The 19,478-nt window shown below is 41.1% G+C and overlaps 1 protein-coding gene across 8 annotated transcripts in view; it reads right to left on the bottom strand.

Moving 5' to 3' along the window:
* Positions 1-6,626: 6,626 nt before the first annotated feature.
* The window catches only part of Klf12 (KLF transcription factor 12), a 415,415-nt gene continuing 402,563 nt past the window's right edge, over positions 6,627-19,478 (bottom strand). For all 8 annotated transcript variants that reach the window (XM_021182110.3, XM_085828811.1, XM_029469158.2 and 5 more), the window contains one exon: positions 6,627-11,303. In XM_021182110.3, the coding sequence (XP_021037769.1) occupies positions 11,122-11,303 (182 nt within the window). In that variant the 3' untranslated portion in view covers positions 6,627-11,121. The remainder of the gene's footprint in view (positions 11,304-19,478) is intronic.

Genomic DNA, 19,478 nt, shown 5'->3' on the forward strand with positions numbered 1-19,478 from the left:
AACAGGCAACCTCTGGAGGTAGGAGGTTGAGGGTACCCTCCAGGATGCACCAGAGACCTGGGAGGTGAGAGACTTTCAAGACTAAAATGGAGGGACATTAGATAAAATGACCTACAGTTGGGAGAGGGAACTTGTAGAGCTCACCTTTAGCAGAAAGACAGGGCATCAAGTGAGGAATGTGGTTGCCATCCCACAGTCAAAGCTCTGATCCACAATTGTTCTGGTTTGAAAGAACTGCAGGGATGAAAATGGAGAGGATCCTGAGGAAAAGGAGGTCCAGCAACAGGCCCAAAGTGGGATCCAGCTCAAGGGGAGGCCCCAAAGCCTGACACTATTACCGAGGCTATGGAGCACTCACAAAAAGGGACCTATCATGACTGCCCACCGAAAGATCCAACAAGCAGCTGAAAGAGTCAGATGCAGATATCTGCACCCAACCAGTGGACAGAAGCTGCTGACCTCTGTGGTTGAATTAGGGGAAAGCTGGAAGAAGCTGAGAAGGAGGGTGACTCTGTAGGAGGACCAGCAGTCTCAGTTAACTGGGACTCCCAAGATTTTTCAGACATTGGGCCACCAACCAGGCAGTATATACCAGCTGATATGAGGCCCCCAACACATATACAGCAGAGGACTGCTCAGTCAGAGAAGATACACCCAACCCTCAAGAGATTGTAGGCCCCAGGGAGTTTAGAGGTCTGGTTGGGTGGGAGTGGGGGAGGGAACATCCTTGTGGAGATAGGGGGGTGGGGAAGAGGTATGGGATGAGGAACAGTCAGAGGGTAGACCTGGAGGGGAATAAAATCTGGAGTGTAAAAAAAAAGATTACATCGATAAAAAAATTAGATTAAAAATGTATTATAGCTGATTAGAACCATCACGATGACTTAACAGGCAAAGATGATTGAGGAGATGCCTGGCAGTGTAAGTCCAGTCACCACATTCACATAAAGGTAAACGGAGGGAGCTGATGTCATAAGGTTGTTCTCTGACCTTCATGTGTGTGCTTGCATACACCAAACTTATAAAAACTGACTGCTTCACTGCATCAGATTTGAAGACCTATATAATGTTAGTGGGTTGTTAAAGTATTGTGGAATTCTCGGGAAACCACCTAGAAGGCCTTCAGTGGTAAAGAAAGAGACTTTTCCAAGACCCCTCAGTGATGTTTCAACAGTGATGGACTTGAGAAAGCCAAAAAGTACTGGTGAGTCAGCTTCTGCTTATATAAGGTGAAAGGAATGGGCTTTGAGGTGAAGGGGCAGCAGGTACAGCTTGCAGGCTCTGGCCAGTCCCTTGGTATGTAGTAGAATAATGTCACAGAACTCACTATTCTTCTGAAAAAGAATTTGAGGCATTGGTGGAGTGATCCAGCATCTCTTTGGCTCTCTGGATTTTCTTTGCAGTGTATGAAGGACATTTTGATGGCCTTGTGTTTTTTGTAGTTGGATAATCAAAGGTATCTACTGAATGTTGCCTGCTCACCATTATCCCTAATTATCTCATCTCTCACTCTCTCCTTCCCATCCTTTTACCACTCCTAATGGCTAAAGGAACTGATCCTACAACCAGACTGACTGGGAATGTTGCCTAAAAGGCAGAGTACTTCACTGTTCATTTCCATTTCATATTCAATAGAATATGGCTAGGTTATAACTTGAGATTTTTGTAATGAACAAAAAACACTGAAGATGTTGAGAAGAAGTTACAGCCAGTTCTTTTATAGAAGATTTTCTAGCTCTTCAGCTGAAGCCTACTAGGTGGTAAGAAACATGTTTTCATGACTTTATATTTAAAGATGGTCTACTTATTAATGTTCTTATTTTCAAACTCTGCAATGATCTAGTTTTCTTAAAAACACGGAGAGAGCAGCTAGCCTTTCCATGCACCATGGATCATCCTATGATACACAAAGTCTGACAAAACTGCAACTCGTGGGATTCAGTTTTGAGCTGTGAGAGCTGCATCTTCTAGATTATACGGTACTTCTGGACCACCTTTGAGTGCGTTAATCATGAAAACATTAGGGGTCTTTTTTTTTAGGTGATGGTTGTTGCAAAATAAAAATCTCATTCTTTTTAAGACACAGATTCTATCTTCTCCTGGTGTTTCAATATACTATCTGTAAGCAGTAAAACTTCCCTAACAACGGTTTAATTAGAATGGTTAATAACTATGATTTCCAAAGCTCCCGAGTCAGCCTGGATAATAATTAGGGAGTCTTGTTCCATACAAAATGCTTTATTTAACCTTCATGCCTTCATTCAGATAATTATACAAATGCATACAGATAAAGGTTTAAACTCTATTTCAGTTCACAGCTCAATTCATAGGAAAGTTGAATACAGAAAAGCGATGCACCAACAGAATATGTCTGAGACACCATTGAAAACAATAACACTTGTTCATTTAAATCTCTGAGAATAGACTGGAATAATCTTCTGAGAGAACCTCATTAGGAGAGTCTCCCTTTTCATTATCATAGGGCAAAAAAAATCACCATTTTACAGTAAAAAGGAAAAGCTCTGAGTATATTTACAATACATACACTATACATAAATACAAGAACAACACTTACATAATATTAATAAACTTATAACAGGAGCTGCCTAAACACTACAGAGTATATAAATGCGGAGGAAACTATTAGGAAATTAGATCTTTAAGCTGAAGAAATAAATTCATTTGCAATTAAAACTCTGAACAGAAAAACTGAACAAAGATTTAAGAACTCAACACATTTGCTTGCCAGCCTCCTCGGGGGATTTTATTCTCTAATATGTAGGCTTTCCTCTGGGCACTCCAACTCTCTGGGTCATATGGCCAAGAGTCTTTTTGTAAGATTACACCCATAAATATGACCCAGAAGCAGCTCACCTATTCACTTTCCCATGCAGAGGTTTCCAGCCTAGAATAAGTAAACAACATTTTCGTATTTTTACACAGAAAGATCTTGTGATCCAATCAGCATGTGTAATGAGCTCAGTATTGAGGAAAAGCAAAGAGATGCTTGCTTGATTTGGGCAAAGATGATGTTTTCTTTATTCTCATGTGTGTGTGTGTTTTTCAGATATGACTGGGAGGCTTATTCAAAGGATTACGACGTCTGCACTGACCCCCACACACCAAGAGCAACGTCTAGACTACTACTAATTATAACTAAGTCATTTTAAGTGGCAGGTGGATATATTAAAGGTGGTCTGTTCTCATAGTTTCACAACACAGACAATTCCTAGTACACCCTTCTATGGACAAACATGAATTTGCTGGTTTCTCTTTGTAAAAGGTGATCATGATACACATAATTGCATTATGAGGCAGGATGATGTAATAGAGAAGACAATGTTTTCAAGCTGGTTTTCTTAATTCGTTATCTCACATCCATTTATAGTTGCTTTGCCATGGGATGCAATGTGTCCCACATAGACATGGACAAAACAATACAACTGCCATTCCATGGCGGGAGACAGTGGCTTTCAAAGATGAACCTTCAAACACAACAAGTTGCACACACACAAGTTGATAGGAAAGAGCCTTGCATGTAGGCACCAGTGCCTGGTTCAACGATACCTACTGAATGTAATAATTTGAGGAACAGAATATAGTCTATGGTCTGGAAACAATCACAAAATCCTGCCACAAGGAAGCTAGAAACATGAGTTGGGGAAAAAAAAACACATCTGTCATGTTTTATGTTGTATTTTTAGAGAACAAAATGAGCATAAAAGGGAGATGTCAAAATATTCCTAAAATATCTTCATTTTTGATTGACTGGACACTTTTACTAGTAGAATTGGAGAGGAATTCTCTCTTATAAACCCTCATTTCTCAACAAAGATTAATCTCTGTCAAGGACTTGGCTACACCTGCATTTGAAAAAAAAGAATAATTCATAACTACTGTCACTGAATCACTTCACATTTCTAGAGATGAAATTCAGGGGAAAAGGGGTTATTGATGCGACTCTTCCACTTGTCAACCCACTCAGGGTGGTGGCATTGTCATCTGAGAAGTAATTGTTGAAACTCAATTAAGTGACCAGAGTCCCCATCTACAAGGAGGCTGTGGACATAGACCCTGGCTTTCAGCATGGAAGAGAAGTTGTTTATATAGCTTTTATCTCTTCTCCCCAGCCAACTAACAGGGAGAAAGATCATAATTCAGGAGATTCATTTTCACAAACTGAAACACTCTGAGAAATGGCATTGTTAAGGTTTTCAAAGTCCATTAGTGCATCCATGAATCAATACTGTCAGAGACCTTCTATGCAGACAGGGAGGGATTTCATTGCTCTGATGTTAGACAGCTCCTCACATAAAAACTCAAACTAACAATACTGTAAGCAAATTATTTATGAGACTATTTAAAACATTCCGAGGCAGTGCTGTTAAGTGAGGCCTGGACGGGACCTGTCCACCTGTAAGAGTGGCCTCTGCAGTTACGAAGTAGCTCTACTCAGGTGAGGGTCTCACATGCCCTTTCACAGATTAGAGCAGGTCTGTTAGGCAAAAGGAAATATGTAAACTGAGGAAAACTAACTGGGACTAAATTGTAGTGGAAAGTAAGAAAGGTTTTGAGAATCTTCGAGGCTCTGGGCAAACCTATGAAAGAAAGTGCCACGTTTAGGGAGATCTCTGGTTCAATATTTGTCCAGATTGATCGTCCATCAGTGACTTTCCAGGAAGGTTCTGATCTAAAATCCTCTCGACTATAGTCACACCGTGTGCTAGGTGACGTTCTTTTTTTTACCCCTGCAGGGCCCTCAGAACAAAGCTGAGTAAGAGATTGAGAATATGCAGACAGGAATAGGGGACAGGGGTGTGCCTACAACAGAAAGAATACAGGCTGCAGAGCCAGGTTATGTATTCCCATTCTACCCACTTATTCTGTATCCTTGGACATCTCAGCCATTCCTGTTGTGCCTCAGTTTCTCATCCATGAACTGGAGAATGGTTGTACAGATGGGAGGTAATATTAGAATTCTTAGTGCAGCAGTCAGCACGTGGAATTAATTAGGAGTAGCTATCCTCCCATCCCCCCCTTGCCCTGTGCACTGAGCTTTGAACCTTAAGGGATACAGTGAGACCAGGGACCGCAGTAGCTGTGCTTTGACATGGCACCTGTTTGGTTTTCCCATCTACCTCCTGAAGCATTTGCATTCACCCTTCATTTTTAAAACAAAGTAGGGTGAACAGTGGATGGTTTTCTCCACCTGAGTATGGGACCCGGAGACTGCTATTCTGCTCCAGTATCATATGCTGTCTAAAACCTGACTGTGTATTCGCCGCCATACGTTAAGAACTGTTCTTACTGAGTATTTGGCTCTGAAAGAGTACAGCATTTCACGTAGCCTCAACAGCTTGTCTGGGTGGATTTATGCTTTGAGAGAGCAAGGCTGGAGAAGAGGCTGGGATCATGTCTATATACAGTCTCATTTCTACCCCTGACTCTACTTGTAGCTATAAAATAATTTTAGAAAAGAGCTTATAAGCATCTGATTGTACATCATGACATGAGGTAACTGTCAGGATTAACTAAATACCTGTCTGAAGGCCTTCACAAGTATCCAAGGACTTTTTGGGGGAAGAGAGGGATAATTTGTCAATGTGCATCTCTAGATGCTCCTTGATGATATGAGGGTACATGTCAGATGAAAAGAGAATGGAGCACATAAGGATGGACTTGTGCACTGAGCTAAGTGGGTAAAATAAAGCAGACTGAAAAAAAATCCCTTACAAATCTGCTCCAAATTTTTAACAGAGCAAGCCTGTCTGAGCTATACGTGCTCTGCCGTACGTTTGAGGTCCATCACAGTCAAACTTTTTATCTGAACATTATAATTGTCATGTACGCTAAAGATAACCTTAATCTCCATATATATATCGCCTGCTTATATTCAAGTAAGAAAGATGGAATGAAGAGATAGTAAATTGCAAATCAGATTCATTATACTTCAAAGTGATGAAAGCCCTCTTCTGTGAGTTTGCGTGAACAGATTTAATTTCCTATGTGCATTTCTTTCCTATGTGTGTGTGTGTGGGAGGGACGAAGGGAGGGAGGGAGGGAGAGAGGGGGGGCTCTCAAACTGTGTAGGAAAAACCATGTATGATAAATAATTATTGCTGTGTCAAAGTATAGGATTATCTCATTGGTCACATTCATTGACAGGCACTTTCAGCATTTAATTCATTTCTGAAAAATGGGCATTACCTTTTTCCTGTTGCCACTGCAGAATATTTTAATATGTGGCCATATCCATACACTTAACCTCATCGACCTACACCTAGACCAGAGAACAATCCCTCTGGAACCTACACAAGAAATAAATACCTGTATTCCATTTTGTTTTCTCAATCGAAAACCACCTCATTGAGGAAGAAGAGAAGTGAGAGGGGAGAATGACTGCTAGATGGTTCTTTCTAGAACAAGTAAGTCCTCATTTTTTTCAGTCCCAAGAAAAAGACATGACAAGTTTGAAAACGTGACTTCATTTGAGTTTCAAATCATTCTGGCTACACCATGACAAGTGGCCACTCAGTTCTAGCCAAGCACCAAGAACATCAACAAGTGGAACCAGTTCCCATGGCAACATTGCTAATTGTGTGTATCATCCATACACAAGGCATATCTGAACAAGTGGTTTTTTTTTATTGTGATGAAAACTAGAAGCTTTTCCCCAACATACGTCATCAAACTATTTACAACCTCTGTAAAATTTGCATGTTTGAAAATACTTTTCCACTATCACATATGTTACGAATACAGTAAAATAGCGTCACTCTGTTTTTTAAAGATGCAGTATCCTTCTGTTTTATTTTCTTATGAAAATCTGAATTTCTATTGCAATTGTTCAATATTTAGCATATTTAAAATACCAATGGGCATGGGTTGCTAAACACACATTACTCTATAATGAAATTGTGAAAATATAGCATTTTAAATTTTTTATATACATTTCTTAACTATAAAATGCAGGCAAAGTTACATAGTATTATAAGCTGATTCTCTAGTTGGGTAATAACTTACATTTCTACATAGGATGGATTATTACAAATTATTTCTTTAAAAAAAGTTCTTTGTTGATATTTGCTTGCCTGCTGGCTGCTGCCTATACAGATGTGTGCACACAGATGCATGTGTTGCGGGTGTCTGTCCAGATAAGTGAAAGGCAGTGTGGGAACAAGTAGACATGGAATATGGAAGACATGGCCAGCCAACTCTCTTTCCTTAGCTGAGCCAAGTCAATCCGAAAACATTTCTGTGGGATATACAACCTCAGGAAAGGGAGAGAGAGAGAGAGCTGGCCGGTGGCCTACATTTACTTGATACACTTACAGGCAATGGTAAAGAATAAACTCTGATTTGAGCTATGAGTATTAAGGCTTCCTGGGCCTATGTGGTTCACCAGCATTAACTCACATTCGATCCTTTCTATGCAGACTGTGTGTGTGCTGGTATTAACACTGCTTCAAATCTAAGAATCCTCACTATACAGGTGACTGGACAGCCTCCTAACAACATCTCAGCAACGTTTCTAGGCAGTCACCACAACAAAACCACGGCATGTGATTACAACTGAAGGCCTCCCCTCACCAGATTTATTCAATTGCAGCTTTGGTACACATAATAAACAAAGCACAGACTAAGGAATACTGCATCTTTATCCATATACACGTTATCATTCTAATGAGCTGATCTCAAAGTGCAGAGTTCCATTTCCAGTCCAGAGTCGAATGGCAGTCTGACATTAAACAAGTTGCATGAAAGCGAACACAGTCTTCACATGAGCTGTTCCAAATTTCAACCATGATGAACATGGCCTTTCTAATCACCTACAACCCTTGTCTGTAAACACGGAAGCATTTTGAACCCCCCCCCCCCACTAATCTTGTTTCCCTTTTAATCTTTAAAGTGATATTTAAAAGTGCTCGTTTTATTTATGTAACCTTAAGATTGGAATATAAGGGACTCTCTGAAAACCCCTAATAGCCCAACTCCCTTGTCATCAGCTTTTACATTTCAAGGAGACAATTGGTTCTCCCCACTGTGTGTGTGCGAGGTGTTCCCATACACACACACCCTTCCTAGCTGCAAGATGAACCACTCCAAACCTGAAAGCAAAGCATACTTAGGAAACCACTGAGAGGTGCTTTAGGATTCTCTCTCTCTCTCTTTTTCTTTTTGATAGCTTATCATACACTGTGCTTTTCAAGAAGCTAGACTGGACTATGAAATGGGTGGTGGCTTTTCTGTGCCTAAGGATATCCCATTTCCTTTAGTCTGAAACCACTTTCTGTTATACGGGGAACACACCTCGGAAACTTACTGGGGAGGATTGGTTACATCCTCCAGACAAGTGCCAAATAAGTCTCAGTTCTTGGGCCAGATCAGGGATGTGTTCGTTTGTGCTTGCAACTCTTCTAAAAATATCGCTATGTCAAAAAGAGGGAAACGCTGTAATGGTGGCAGGTTTTACCCGTTACCTTACCATCTCAGTATGCTTTCCATTTACAGGGAGCGAGGGGGAAGCGCTCACTTCCCCACGTCTTTCTTATGCTGCTGTATGTAGAGAGGTACGACTCACTTAGCTCTGTGCTAAATTTAAATTAAGATGTCAGTCAGGAAGCTTCCCTTGCTTGTCAGATCAGTGAATTCTCCCTGTAAAACTTGCAAGATGCTTTCTCAGTGGAGAAAGGACCGGCTCCTACGAGAGCAGACAGAACTAAGCCAAATGTGTACTTGACTTGAGCAACTTCCTTCCAACCTGCCAATTAGGCTCTGGGGCCAGCGCCTGGGGGATCCTGCTTGTTTGCCATTGTTAGGGTTCTTTGCCCTGGCCAGTTACTAATGCTGGCGTGCATCAGGAAACCTGGTTTTATTCTGGATGATTACAGGCAATGAGAAGTAGGAAGTGTATACAGTACAGATTTTAAAATGTTCCAGTTGGTATATATATAAAAAATAACAACAAAAAGCAATAACCAAAAAACCCAAAAAATCCTGCTGGCTGGTGGGTACCAACCTGTGTAGCTGAAGCTATTTATCAATAGAACTACAGCCCTTGGAGGAGGGAAATTGCCTGATGAAGTTTTTATACCTGGCAGAAAATGTAGAGCACAGATCTCTGAAGCTGGGACTTGACCTGTAAATCATGCTACTTTTGCCTGAACAGTTATTAAAAGTCTTTTCAAAGCTACCCGACACAAGTGGTTCTCCTTGTAATGTTCATAGCTCTTGCTTTGTCAGAATACAATTATCCTGATTAGAAGCTGATACTAGGAAGGGTAACTGTCACCAGAAATCATTTTAGAATGTGCAGACATTCAAAACTGAGCTAGGAACCCTATGAGGTTGATTTGTGCAGTTTCCCCAAATCAAGTGTGTCATTGAAATATATTGCAAAGGCCTTCACTGGAGACCTTTAATATTTAAGCTATAAAATGTCTTAACAACAAAAATCTCACCAAACCCAATTTGCCACAGAAAGCTGGGAAAACAGCAGCTTTCAGTGGGGACAGACTATTTTGGAAAGAGTGCTTGTTGGGGGATATATTGCTTTTCCTGTACATTTTGCTAAATACAAAAAAAGCTCTTTACTTGAGAGATAGGATGGAACTTAGCTCTGACCCTTCTCCCAGAAGAAGCAGGTGGTCTGTCCCTGTGGATGCCAATGTGGGAGCACGGGGATTCTGGGACAGTTTAAAAAGTGAACTGCGTAGAGTCAGACTCTTGGCTCTCCAGGTTGGAGAAGTAGCACCAAGGCAGGCTTTCCATGGGGACACTCTCGCCACGGACTCAGGCCCAAGCGAAACAGACCCACAGGCTGAAGAGTTCATCTGCAGCTCTGCCTCCTGTGCCTCTCTAGTCACCAAGTAACTGTTTCCAACCAAGAAGTGGGGAGCATAATCTTTAATTGTGGTACTTAAGCAAGTAGGACAACAGAAAGTGGAAAGATTACCTCCGTGCTGTGGCTGTAACTAAGACCGCTGAAATGCTGGGGTGTTTTTTACAATCCCTTTAGTAAGTATGAAAATCGGTAATGTGAGTCCTCAGTGGAGTTATTGTAGGAAAGTCCTTCTATTCATTATTGCTTTTCTCCTCAAGAAGAGCATTATTTCCATCTCTGCTTTGTCTCGTTTTCATGTTCAGTGACTTTGCCTGGGCAGCTCCACCTCTTACCGTGGTGCCAGTGTGTCTAAGAAAGCCCCCCTCCCCTCGATTCTTTGTAATCAAACACTAAGGGCAGGAGGAGATGGGGCCTAGGTGACAGAACACTGCAATTTGAAGTGGGACAGTAATTATTATTATTGTTATTATTACTTTAGACAGGCTCTTCCTATTCAACTACGGAATACTCTGTCAGTCCATGCCAGGGCGGAGCAGGACTAGTCTTTGAGAAACTGCTCTGCCCCTCTGCTGGAACAGATGCACAAAAACAGAATAGAAACAGAACAGAAACAAGCAACAACAAACAAATGAAAAGACTCAATGTTGGTTCTTTTCGGGGATGGCATGAGGACAAGGTATGAGCGCTATCTAGCACAGAGGGCTACTTCTGTGTGCCTTTGTTTTTGGGTAACAGAGTGCCTCCAATAGCCCCTTCCTTTCTAGTTCATGCTGCTTGCTGGTAACAGACTGGGTGTGTGTTCTAGCTTACTGAGATAGGAACTGAAATCGTTGTCAAAAGGGGTTGGGGTTGGGGTGGGGGTGGAAAGGAAGAATCATCCAAACTGAGAAGGTCTCCTCTAACCATCAATTTGCGGTAGATGACCTTTAAAGGGACTGATAGCAGAGTGTCTGCCAGCTCAGAAAATGTACAAGCTACAAACATCTTTTCAATGGCAGAGAACATAGCATGGAAAACAATGCCTGTCTCTTCAGGACCTGAGGCGCTGAACTCCCAGGCCAGCGTGAACGCAGACGGCTCTCTCACGCGTGTGGTCTTGATGGGGGGTTACCTTCAGGCCGAAGGGAGAAGGGTTCCTTCTTGTTCCTGCTCTGGTTTCAGGCACCGTGGGAATGGCGGTGCCCTTGACATTAACACTGTAGAGGGAGCTCAGCCCTGCTGAGTTAGTTGCTCCTGAAGAGACCCAGCTCTTGCACGTAGCTGGACTGGAGCCTTCCTCACACCAGCATGTGCCTCCTACGGTGCAGTGCCAGGTGGTCTGACCTCGAGAAGCTGCGGTCACAGTCCGCGCACTTGAATGGCTTCACTCCCGTGTGTTTGCGGTAATGCCTGGTCAGTTCATCGGAACGGGCAAACTTCCAGGTGCAGCCTTCCCACGTGCATTTGTAGGGCTTCTCTCCTGGAAGAAACAAAGACACACAAGCTTTGGGGCTCCATCCTCTTTCTGTAACAACCCAGTCCCCTCTGGATGCTGGGAAAATGTCCTTGTCAATGGGTGTTCCATTTGGCAGGTCTCTTTGAGGAAACCTTAGCATGCCACCAGGGGCTTTGGGGATGGAGAGGTGAGTTTCAATTTTGTCTTTCCTGCTGTGACATCAGAGAATTTGGCTAACATTCACCTGTGTAGCTAAGTATGTGATGCTATGTGGTTTGCTTGTCTTACTGGTGGACTCCAGAGAAAGTATTAACACTTCAAGTCTGATTTAGCTCTAGGGCTGGAAGTCACAGAGAACAGTAAAGGGTACCCAGACATTAGATATATGTTATGCACAAACATCTACATTTTCTTCTTCCCTTGGGAAGAAATTTTAGATAGCTTAGCTGGGCCAAAGCAAGTACATTTTTCAAGACTGGAGAACCAAACTGAGCCCAAGGAATCCTGAAGTTGGACTGAACGCTGAAAGTCCCCGTAAAAAGTGAAGAACTGTGTAACCAGACCGGGCCATTCAGTCAACTTGTAAGGACAGTAAAATACCCAAAGCCTGTGCTGGAAAAGATAGCCACTCCATTGTCTAATGGACTCCCAGGGGGAGCAGGACAATAGCTGACCTGGGTGCACTGTTTTCCTAGCTCTCTTCCAAATGGAAGCTCTGTCCCCGTGCAACCCCACAAAACTGATCTCTCATGTCCCATCTGTCCAATGGACTACAATGATGGGGCCTATAATGACGACAGGGTAGGCAGCTGATGCTAAACCCTGTGTGTGGAGTTGCAAAGCACCCCCAACTTCACAGGTCAGAAAACCAATGCACAATGTGCAAGGAAATTACCCAGGGCCTGGGGGAAGATGCGCCTGGCTCTGAATTCAGCATCTTTCACTATGCCACAGAGGGCCAGATAATTCTGATTCTAACTAAACTATTGTGTTCTCAGACACAGTTTGTTCTATGCTTAGCCCTCTCACCCAATTTAAATCCTCTTTCAATCAAGTCACTAATACAATATACAATGACCTTATTTTGAGGCTGGTCTCCTCTAAGCCTGCTGAATTCTTAACAAGTCGGAAGCCATGCTTTTACTGTCCCTAGAGCCTGGATTAGGGCTTAAGCAAGTTCCTGGGTAAATTAACAGAACTATAAAGCACATGAATTGAACTTTCTCTGTCTCTCACACATGCACACACTGAAAGCATGTGTAAGCAAGCATGGATATGTAACACACACAACACACACTGAAAGCATGTGTGTATATGTGTGTGTGTGTGTGTGTGTGTATGCAGCACACACACGGAGAAAGAGACACAGAGAGAGACAGAGAGAGGGGGAGGGAACATAGCAGCAGCAGCAGCAGCAGCAGCAGCAGTAATGGTCAGGAAACTTCCAGTCCCTATCAGTGAAATATTTAGGTAAAGCCAACATGGTAAAATCTGAGCAAGCTTAGAATGAACTGTTTTTTTCCCCTAATTCAACTGTTAAGTTAGTGCTAGGTCTTAGGATCAAGTGGTCCTTTCAGACGAGAGTGAATAAGTGGTTCAGATGCAGGGAATCTAGAACTGCTGAGGTACTAATTGTGACCACAGGAAACACCACAATACCCTGAAAGGATCCATTCAAGTAAGAGCATCCTGATTGCACTGACCAAAAACCTCAACTTCTGACTCATTCCAGTTGTTCCAAGGAGACAAAATATGTAGGCTTATTGCAACACAAACCAGGCAAGCGTTTAACTGAGAACAAACTGAAGATCTAGAACAGAATGTATCCCTGGCAACGAGTAGCATCTATTTACATGTTGAATGTTGCTGATGGCTTTTATATTTTTATTATCTGTATGAGTTCTGGCACCTAGTACAATATACATGAACTTTTCAAATGTTGAATTAATCCCTCCTTTGTTGAATTAATTGGTTGTCACCAAGAGACATCTCCTAACAGAGGCTTGTGTTAGGTGATCACCCAGAGAGAAAGTGTCAAAGCTAGAAGGAAGGAGAAAGGATCTTCTCTTCTCCACCCTTTCACTGAAAATTGCTTTCTTTCTTACATAATATATCCTGATTAGGGTCGCTCCTTCCTCTGCTCCTCCCAGTGCCTGTCCACTTCCCCTTTCATCCAGATTCACTCCCTTTCTGTCTCACATAAGAAACATGTTTCTATGGGATAATAATAAAATAAGACAAAACAAAAACTAACACATTGGAATAGGACAAAACCAATAAACACTAAGGAGCCTGCTAAAAGACACAAGAAACAGATAGAGATCCTGTACAGATTACACACCCAGGAATCCCATACAAACACTAAGCTGGAAGCCAGTGTGTGTGTGTGTGTGTGTGTGTGTGTGTGTGTGTGTGTGTGTGTGTGTGTGTGTGCAAAGAATCTGTATGATAAAAAGAACAAAATATAAATAAAATAAAATAAAATTAAAATAAAATATAAGTTAAAATTTTTAAAAAAAGAAAGGAAGGAAGAAAGGAAGGAGGGAGGGAGAGAGAAAGGGGGAGGGTGGAAAGAAAGGAGGGAGGGAGGGAGGGAGGGAGGAAGGAAGGAAGGAAGGAAGGAAGGAAGGAAGGAAGGAAGGAAGGAAGGAAGAAGGAAGGGAGAGCCCTGACATGACATTATGTCACAAGGAACCTCTAAAGATGCTGTCGAGTTCATTTTCTGTTTGCTTCTACTGATGGGCACTAGAGATTGTTTCCCCCGTGAGATTCCCTTGGAGAAAGCTAAATTTTTTATTTGAAAATGGTTACCAGTTGGAGACAGCACTGAGGGCATTTGTCCATCTCTCCTTTCAGTTTTAAAGCCCCATCCTTTGCAGACCCTGTAGGCCCTGCTCATGTTGTCTCAGTCTCTGAGTTCACAGGCATGTGGGTGCTACCATGCTTAGAAGGCCTTGTTTTCCTGGTGTCCTCCACCCCTCTGGCTCGTAGACGCTTTCTGCCTCCTCTTGAGCAGTGTTTCCTGAACCCTGAAGCAGGGCTTGGGGTTGGGGAATGGTTGATGGAAAATATTCCATTTAGAGCTCGGTGTTCCAAGTCTTCCTCTTTCTACATAATGTCTGGCTATGAGTCTTTCTATTTGTTCCCATTTGCTGCAGGACGAGGCTTCTCTGATCAGAACTGAGTGAAGCACTGGTCCATTACTATAGAAGAATGCCATTGGGAGTCCTTTTATTGATACATTTTTCTTTCTAGAACATTGGTATTTGGTTTTCTCCTACATCCCTGGGCTATCTTGTCTCAGTTTCTTGATTACCCAAGCTACATCAGGTTCCATGTTGTAGAGTGAGCCTTATGTCACATCACGTATTGGTTGGTTGCACTCACAAGGTTTGTGCCACTATTGCACTTGAGCATCCTGCAAGCGGAACACCACTGTAGATCAAAGGGGCTGCCTGGCTAGGGGTTTATGTTCCTCTTTTGGTAGCCTAAAGAGTTCCTTCCAATACCAAAGACACTACTAGCACATAGGGCTGAAGGCTCTACATAATCATCAGCTCAACATCTCAGTGATTGGGTGATTTATGTAGGTGTTGTTTTCAGCAATGGGGCCTTGATGTAAGTTTGGGAAGGACAACTTAAAGAGTCTTGACAACAGCCTAGGTTGTTGGGATGTTCCCATGAGATGCATTTGGACAACACCTCTATTAGATGTTAACAATCTCAGTATAGGAAACTTCATTTGGTAATGAGATGTCCAGCTGGGGCTCTGTCTCCTCTGTTATTAGGCAATTTATATGGCTTTCATATATGTACAGATTTTATGGTGCTTCTATTATTATTAGATAGTATTAGTTTTTTACACTGGCCCTTAATTTAATTGTCACTCCATCATCCCCTTTCCCTCCCACTGTCCACCAAATTTTCTTGTTCCAGTCCCTCCCCATACATTTATAACTACCTATTTTATTTCTCTTTCCTAGCAAGATCTAAGTGCCCCACTAGGCATTTACTGTATACCTAACCTCTGTGGTTCTGCAGACTGTAGCTTAGTTATCACTGGCTTATGAGCTCATATTCATAAATTAGCAGATATATTTCATATTTGTCTTTCTGCATCTGGGTTACCTCACTCAACCATTTTTCTCTAGTTCTACTCATTTACCTGACAATGTTGTTGTTTCCCTTTTTAAGTGGATGAGTAATATTCTGTGTAAAGGTGCCACATTGTGTTTATCTATTAGTTTTTTGAGGTTGTTTCCAATTTCTGGCTATTAGGAATAGAGCAGCAATGAATATATGAGAGCAACTGTCTCTTTGGCAGGATAAAGTGCCCTTTGGGTCTATGCCCAATCGTTGTTTAGCTGGATCTTGAGGTAGACTGACTCTCATCCTTCTGAGGAATGGCCACACTGGTTTGCACACCTATGAGCAATGTGTGAAGCTTGCCTCTTAACTCCACATGCGCAGTACCATGAGCTGTCACTCATATTTTTTATCATAGCCATTCTAACAGGTACAAGATGAAATCTCAAGTAGTTTTGATTGACAATTCTCTGATGGCTAAGGATATTGAACATTTCTTTATTTCTCAGCCATTTGAGTTCTGCTTTTGAGACTTCTCTGTTTAGATCTTTATTCCTATTTTAAGATTGGGTTGTTTTATTGATATCTATTTTTTCCTTTTTCTTTTTAGTTCTTTATATAATTTGGATATTAGGCTTCTATTGGATGGTTTGCTGATAAAAATCTTTTCCTATTCTGTCGGCTGTCACTTGTTCTTTGCTATGTAGGAGCGTCTCACTTTCGATAGGTCCATTTATTGAGTGTTGATTTTAGCACCTGTGCTCCTATCATTGCATTCAGAAAGTCTGAGAAAGGCTCTTTCTTCTTGGGGGGTGAGAAGCATTGCTTGGTTGGTGGTAGGATGCTGCGGATTTCTGTCTTGGTGAGGAAGTAGCGGGTGAGATTAGAACAGGGTTCATGGACCTGTTTCTATTGCAAGTGAAAGAAAGGATGCATAACTATGAAGCTGATTAGGTATGAGGATAACTGGAGAGCAAGAAGATCCAGGCTCACCTCATGGGGCAGAGGGGAAAAAATGATGTGGCCTGGAGCACAGATGGGCTGCAGGCCCTCTGTGTACCAACTGGATTTCCTTGTTTAATTTAAGCATATATAGCCTCTAGTTTCCTTCTTGTGGTTATTTTGTCAATTTAATAATGGTACTTATGCCCTTTTTACTTGAAAAACATATAGGAGGAATCAGTCAATTGTGCTCTCCAGTTTTAAAGGTTGAAGGAAAGATGAAAAGCAGGATAGTGTATAGTTGCAAGCACTGAATGAAAGTGTTTGAACTTTCATTTCTACATTAAGTTGCTTATATGCTGTTTCCATGGTTTATGTTTACCAGTGAGGTCAACCTTGATCAGTTACAACACAAGACACATGGCTTTCTGTGCACTAAAATATGGAGCATCTGGCCTTCTATAGAGACCCCACTGAACCGAGATCTAAGAGATGGACACTTCTGCTTATGGTTGGCTTTTGAATATATGCTAATTTATTCAACTACACTATATATTACACATTGATGGCATGGTATAGAGATGTTAGTGAACTACTTGGATTATGGTAGACAAATTCTCAAAGTAAGAGCCTCAGTTCAAAGGTTAAAAGTCCTCTCAGTCATACACACATGATATTTCTGGGTTTTTTTGTATCATTCTCCAACATAATTATTTATTTGAATAGATGTTCTCTTTTAATCATCAAGCCCCCACATTGTGTTATAATAAATTATTTTGGTAATCATATTTTAAATATAATTTTTATAATTATCATTGTTGGGAATATATGTGTTCATATGTGTCATGGTACCAATACATGTGTAGGGGTCATTACAACTTTGTAGAGTCAGTTTTTTCCTTCCATGTTTATGTACACTCTGGAGACTGAAGCCAGGCCACCAAGCTTTAATGGCAAGCTCCTTTATCCCCTGGGCCATTTTACCTGAAATGTACTTAACATCTTTTTAATTAATTAATTAATTAATTAATGTATTTATTATCAGTGACTAAGGTGTGTGGAGTGTGCATATGTGCAATTGCACACATAAGGATCTGAAAGCACAATGTGACATATTTGGTTCACTTCTTCCACAATGGGGGATCCAGGAATCAGTCTTTGGTTGGTGGCAAGCTCCTTCACCCAGTGAGCTATCACACTAGGCAAAAATGCCATCTTAATTGATCGCCATAAGTTGTCTGTCTTTAATTGTGCACCATGTAGCATTTATATGTATGTATATACTTTGTAGTGTTTAAATCGGGTTAAACATATCTAGTTACTCAATTATTGTGTATTCACGGGGAAAACTTTCAGAATCTTTCCTTGTAAGAATTTGAAATATCATTACAACTGTGCATTAGCACACTAGACCTTTCTATGCCCATCTAACTGCAACTTGGCACTATTTGCTCAGCCATCTCTTCCTATTCTTGCTCTGTTCATTCTCTGATAACCACCCCTCTGCTTTCGTCTTTCATGGGATAAACCTCCTTTTGTTCCATGTCTTAGTAAGACCATGTAGTCATTGTCTTTTAGTGTCCAGATGCATGTCATTTCCTAACCAATTGTTTAAATTGAGAGTTCTGAACCAGGGGAAATCAATGTCTCTCTTATAAGATTCACGCAAGTCCATGAGACTTTAAAAAGTATCTTCTGACATTAGGAAAGAATAGAAAGTGAGGGTCAGATGCCACGTGGGTGGGGCACACTGCTCTGGATGTTTCAGGGATTACAGATGAGAATCTTGTTACATCTCCAGCTTCCTTACACACTTGGGAAAGCTGGCAACCATAAACAACGATGAGTGGCTACTCTAGTGAGTCTAGGAAGGAGTGCCAACATTGGGAAGATCTCTCTTTCTCTCTCTCTCTGTGTGTGTGTGTGTGTGTGTGTGTGTATGTAAAACAATAGTAGTTAAAGTCATTTGTGTAGCAAAAGTAAGTTAAATAGTAATTTTATAATACTTAATAGGTGATGAACTTGGGGGGAGCAAGGGGAGAGTTGGGTGGATGGAAGAGCACATGGAAGTGAAGCAAAAGCACTACTTATGTGTAAAATTCTCAAAAATAGAATGGAATTAAAAATAAAGTCAGTCTATCCTAACAAAATGCTTGTTCATTGCTTTGTTACTTGAAGAAGTTATGTCGCATGGCAACCTGCTCTAAAGTCCAACAGGTAAGATGAAGGGGGCAAAGGTTACATTTTGTTTTCTGTGTCTGATAAGTATGAGTTTTCAAAACCAAAAATTCAATTCCCACATACTTTCTTAGTACATTAGAACCACAAAAAATCACTGGTATTATTAGTCACCACTTTGAGTTTCTGTTTTTTTTTTTAATCTGTTTTTATTGTTTAAAGGGAGTATTAAAAGAATCAACAGTAAAATGTAAAAAGATGTAAAGATCTTTAAAAAGTTGAGATGTTAAAAACGTACATCTCAGTCAATAGATCCATGTCACTGGCATATAATTTATAATTCACAAATCAAAATACTGGATCATCTGATAATACTATGTTCCAGAACTTTTTAAAAAGCCTATAAATCTATCAATATTGAGTCATGTCGATATCAGCTGTGTTTGAAACTGGGAGAGCTTCTAACACTTTTTTTTTTTTTTTGCAACTGGTTTGTGAATAGAAAACAGGGATATTTTTATTTATGTATATAAAGAAAATGAGCATTTGACTTTCAAAATATAGCCAGGAGCAGGGACAGAATGTGGAGTGAATTTTATTCACTAATTTATTCACTAACTCTTAGTGGCTGAGAGTTGGACCTAGTGACTCAAACCTCAAATCCTGTCACTTGGGAGGCTGTAGCAAGAAGATTTGCCCCGAATTTGATTCTGTTATGGGATATAAAGAGAGTTCCATATAGATTAACACTCTGTCAAAAAAAAACCCCACAGAACACAACAAAGACAAAGACATAGATGTGAACAATATAAATGGAGCAGCACCAAGGGCGGTTGGCTTTGCTCCTCATAGCTCTGTCTTCACCAAGACAGACTGTGCTCTCAGTGAAAAAAATTCGGCTAATTTCTTCAGGAATAGCAGGCTTCCTTGACGTTTAATTTATTGGTAGCAGAGTCCCATACACATTTTATCTCAAACTGTTTTCCAAAGAAA

This window comes from Mus caroli, unplaced genomic scaffold, assembly GCF_978045245.1.
Source record: "Mus caroli unplaced genomic scaffold, Mus_caroli_1 scaffold_12, whole genome shotgun sequence".
NCBI classification, from domain to species: domain Eukaryota; kingdom Metazoa; phylum Chordata; class Mammalia; order Rodentia; family Muridae; genus Mus; species Mus caroli.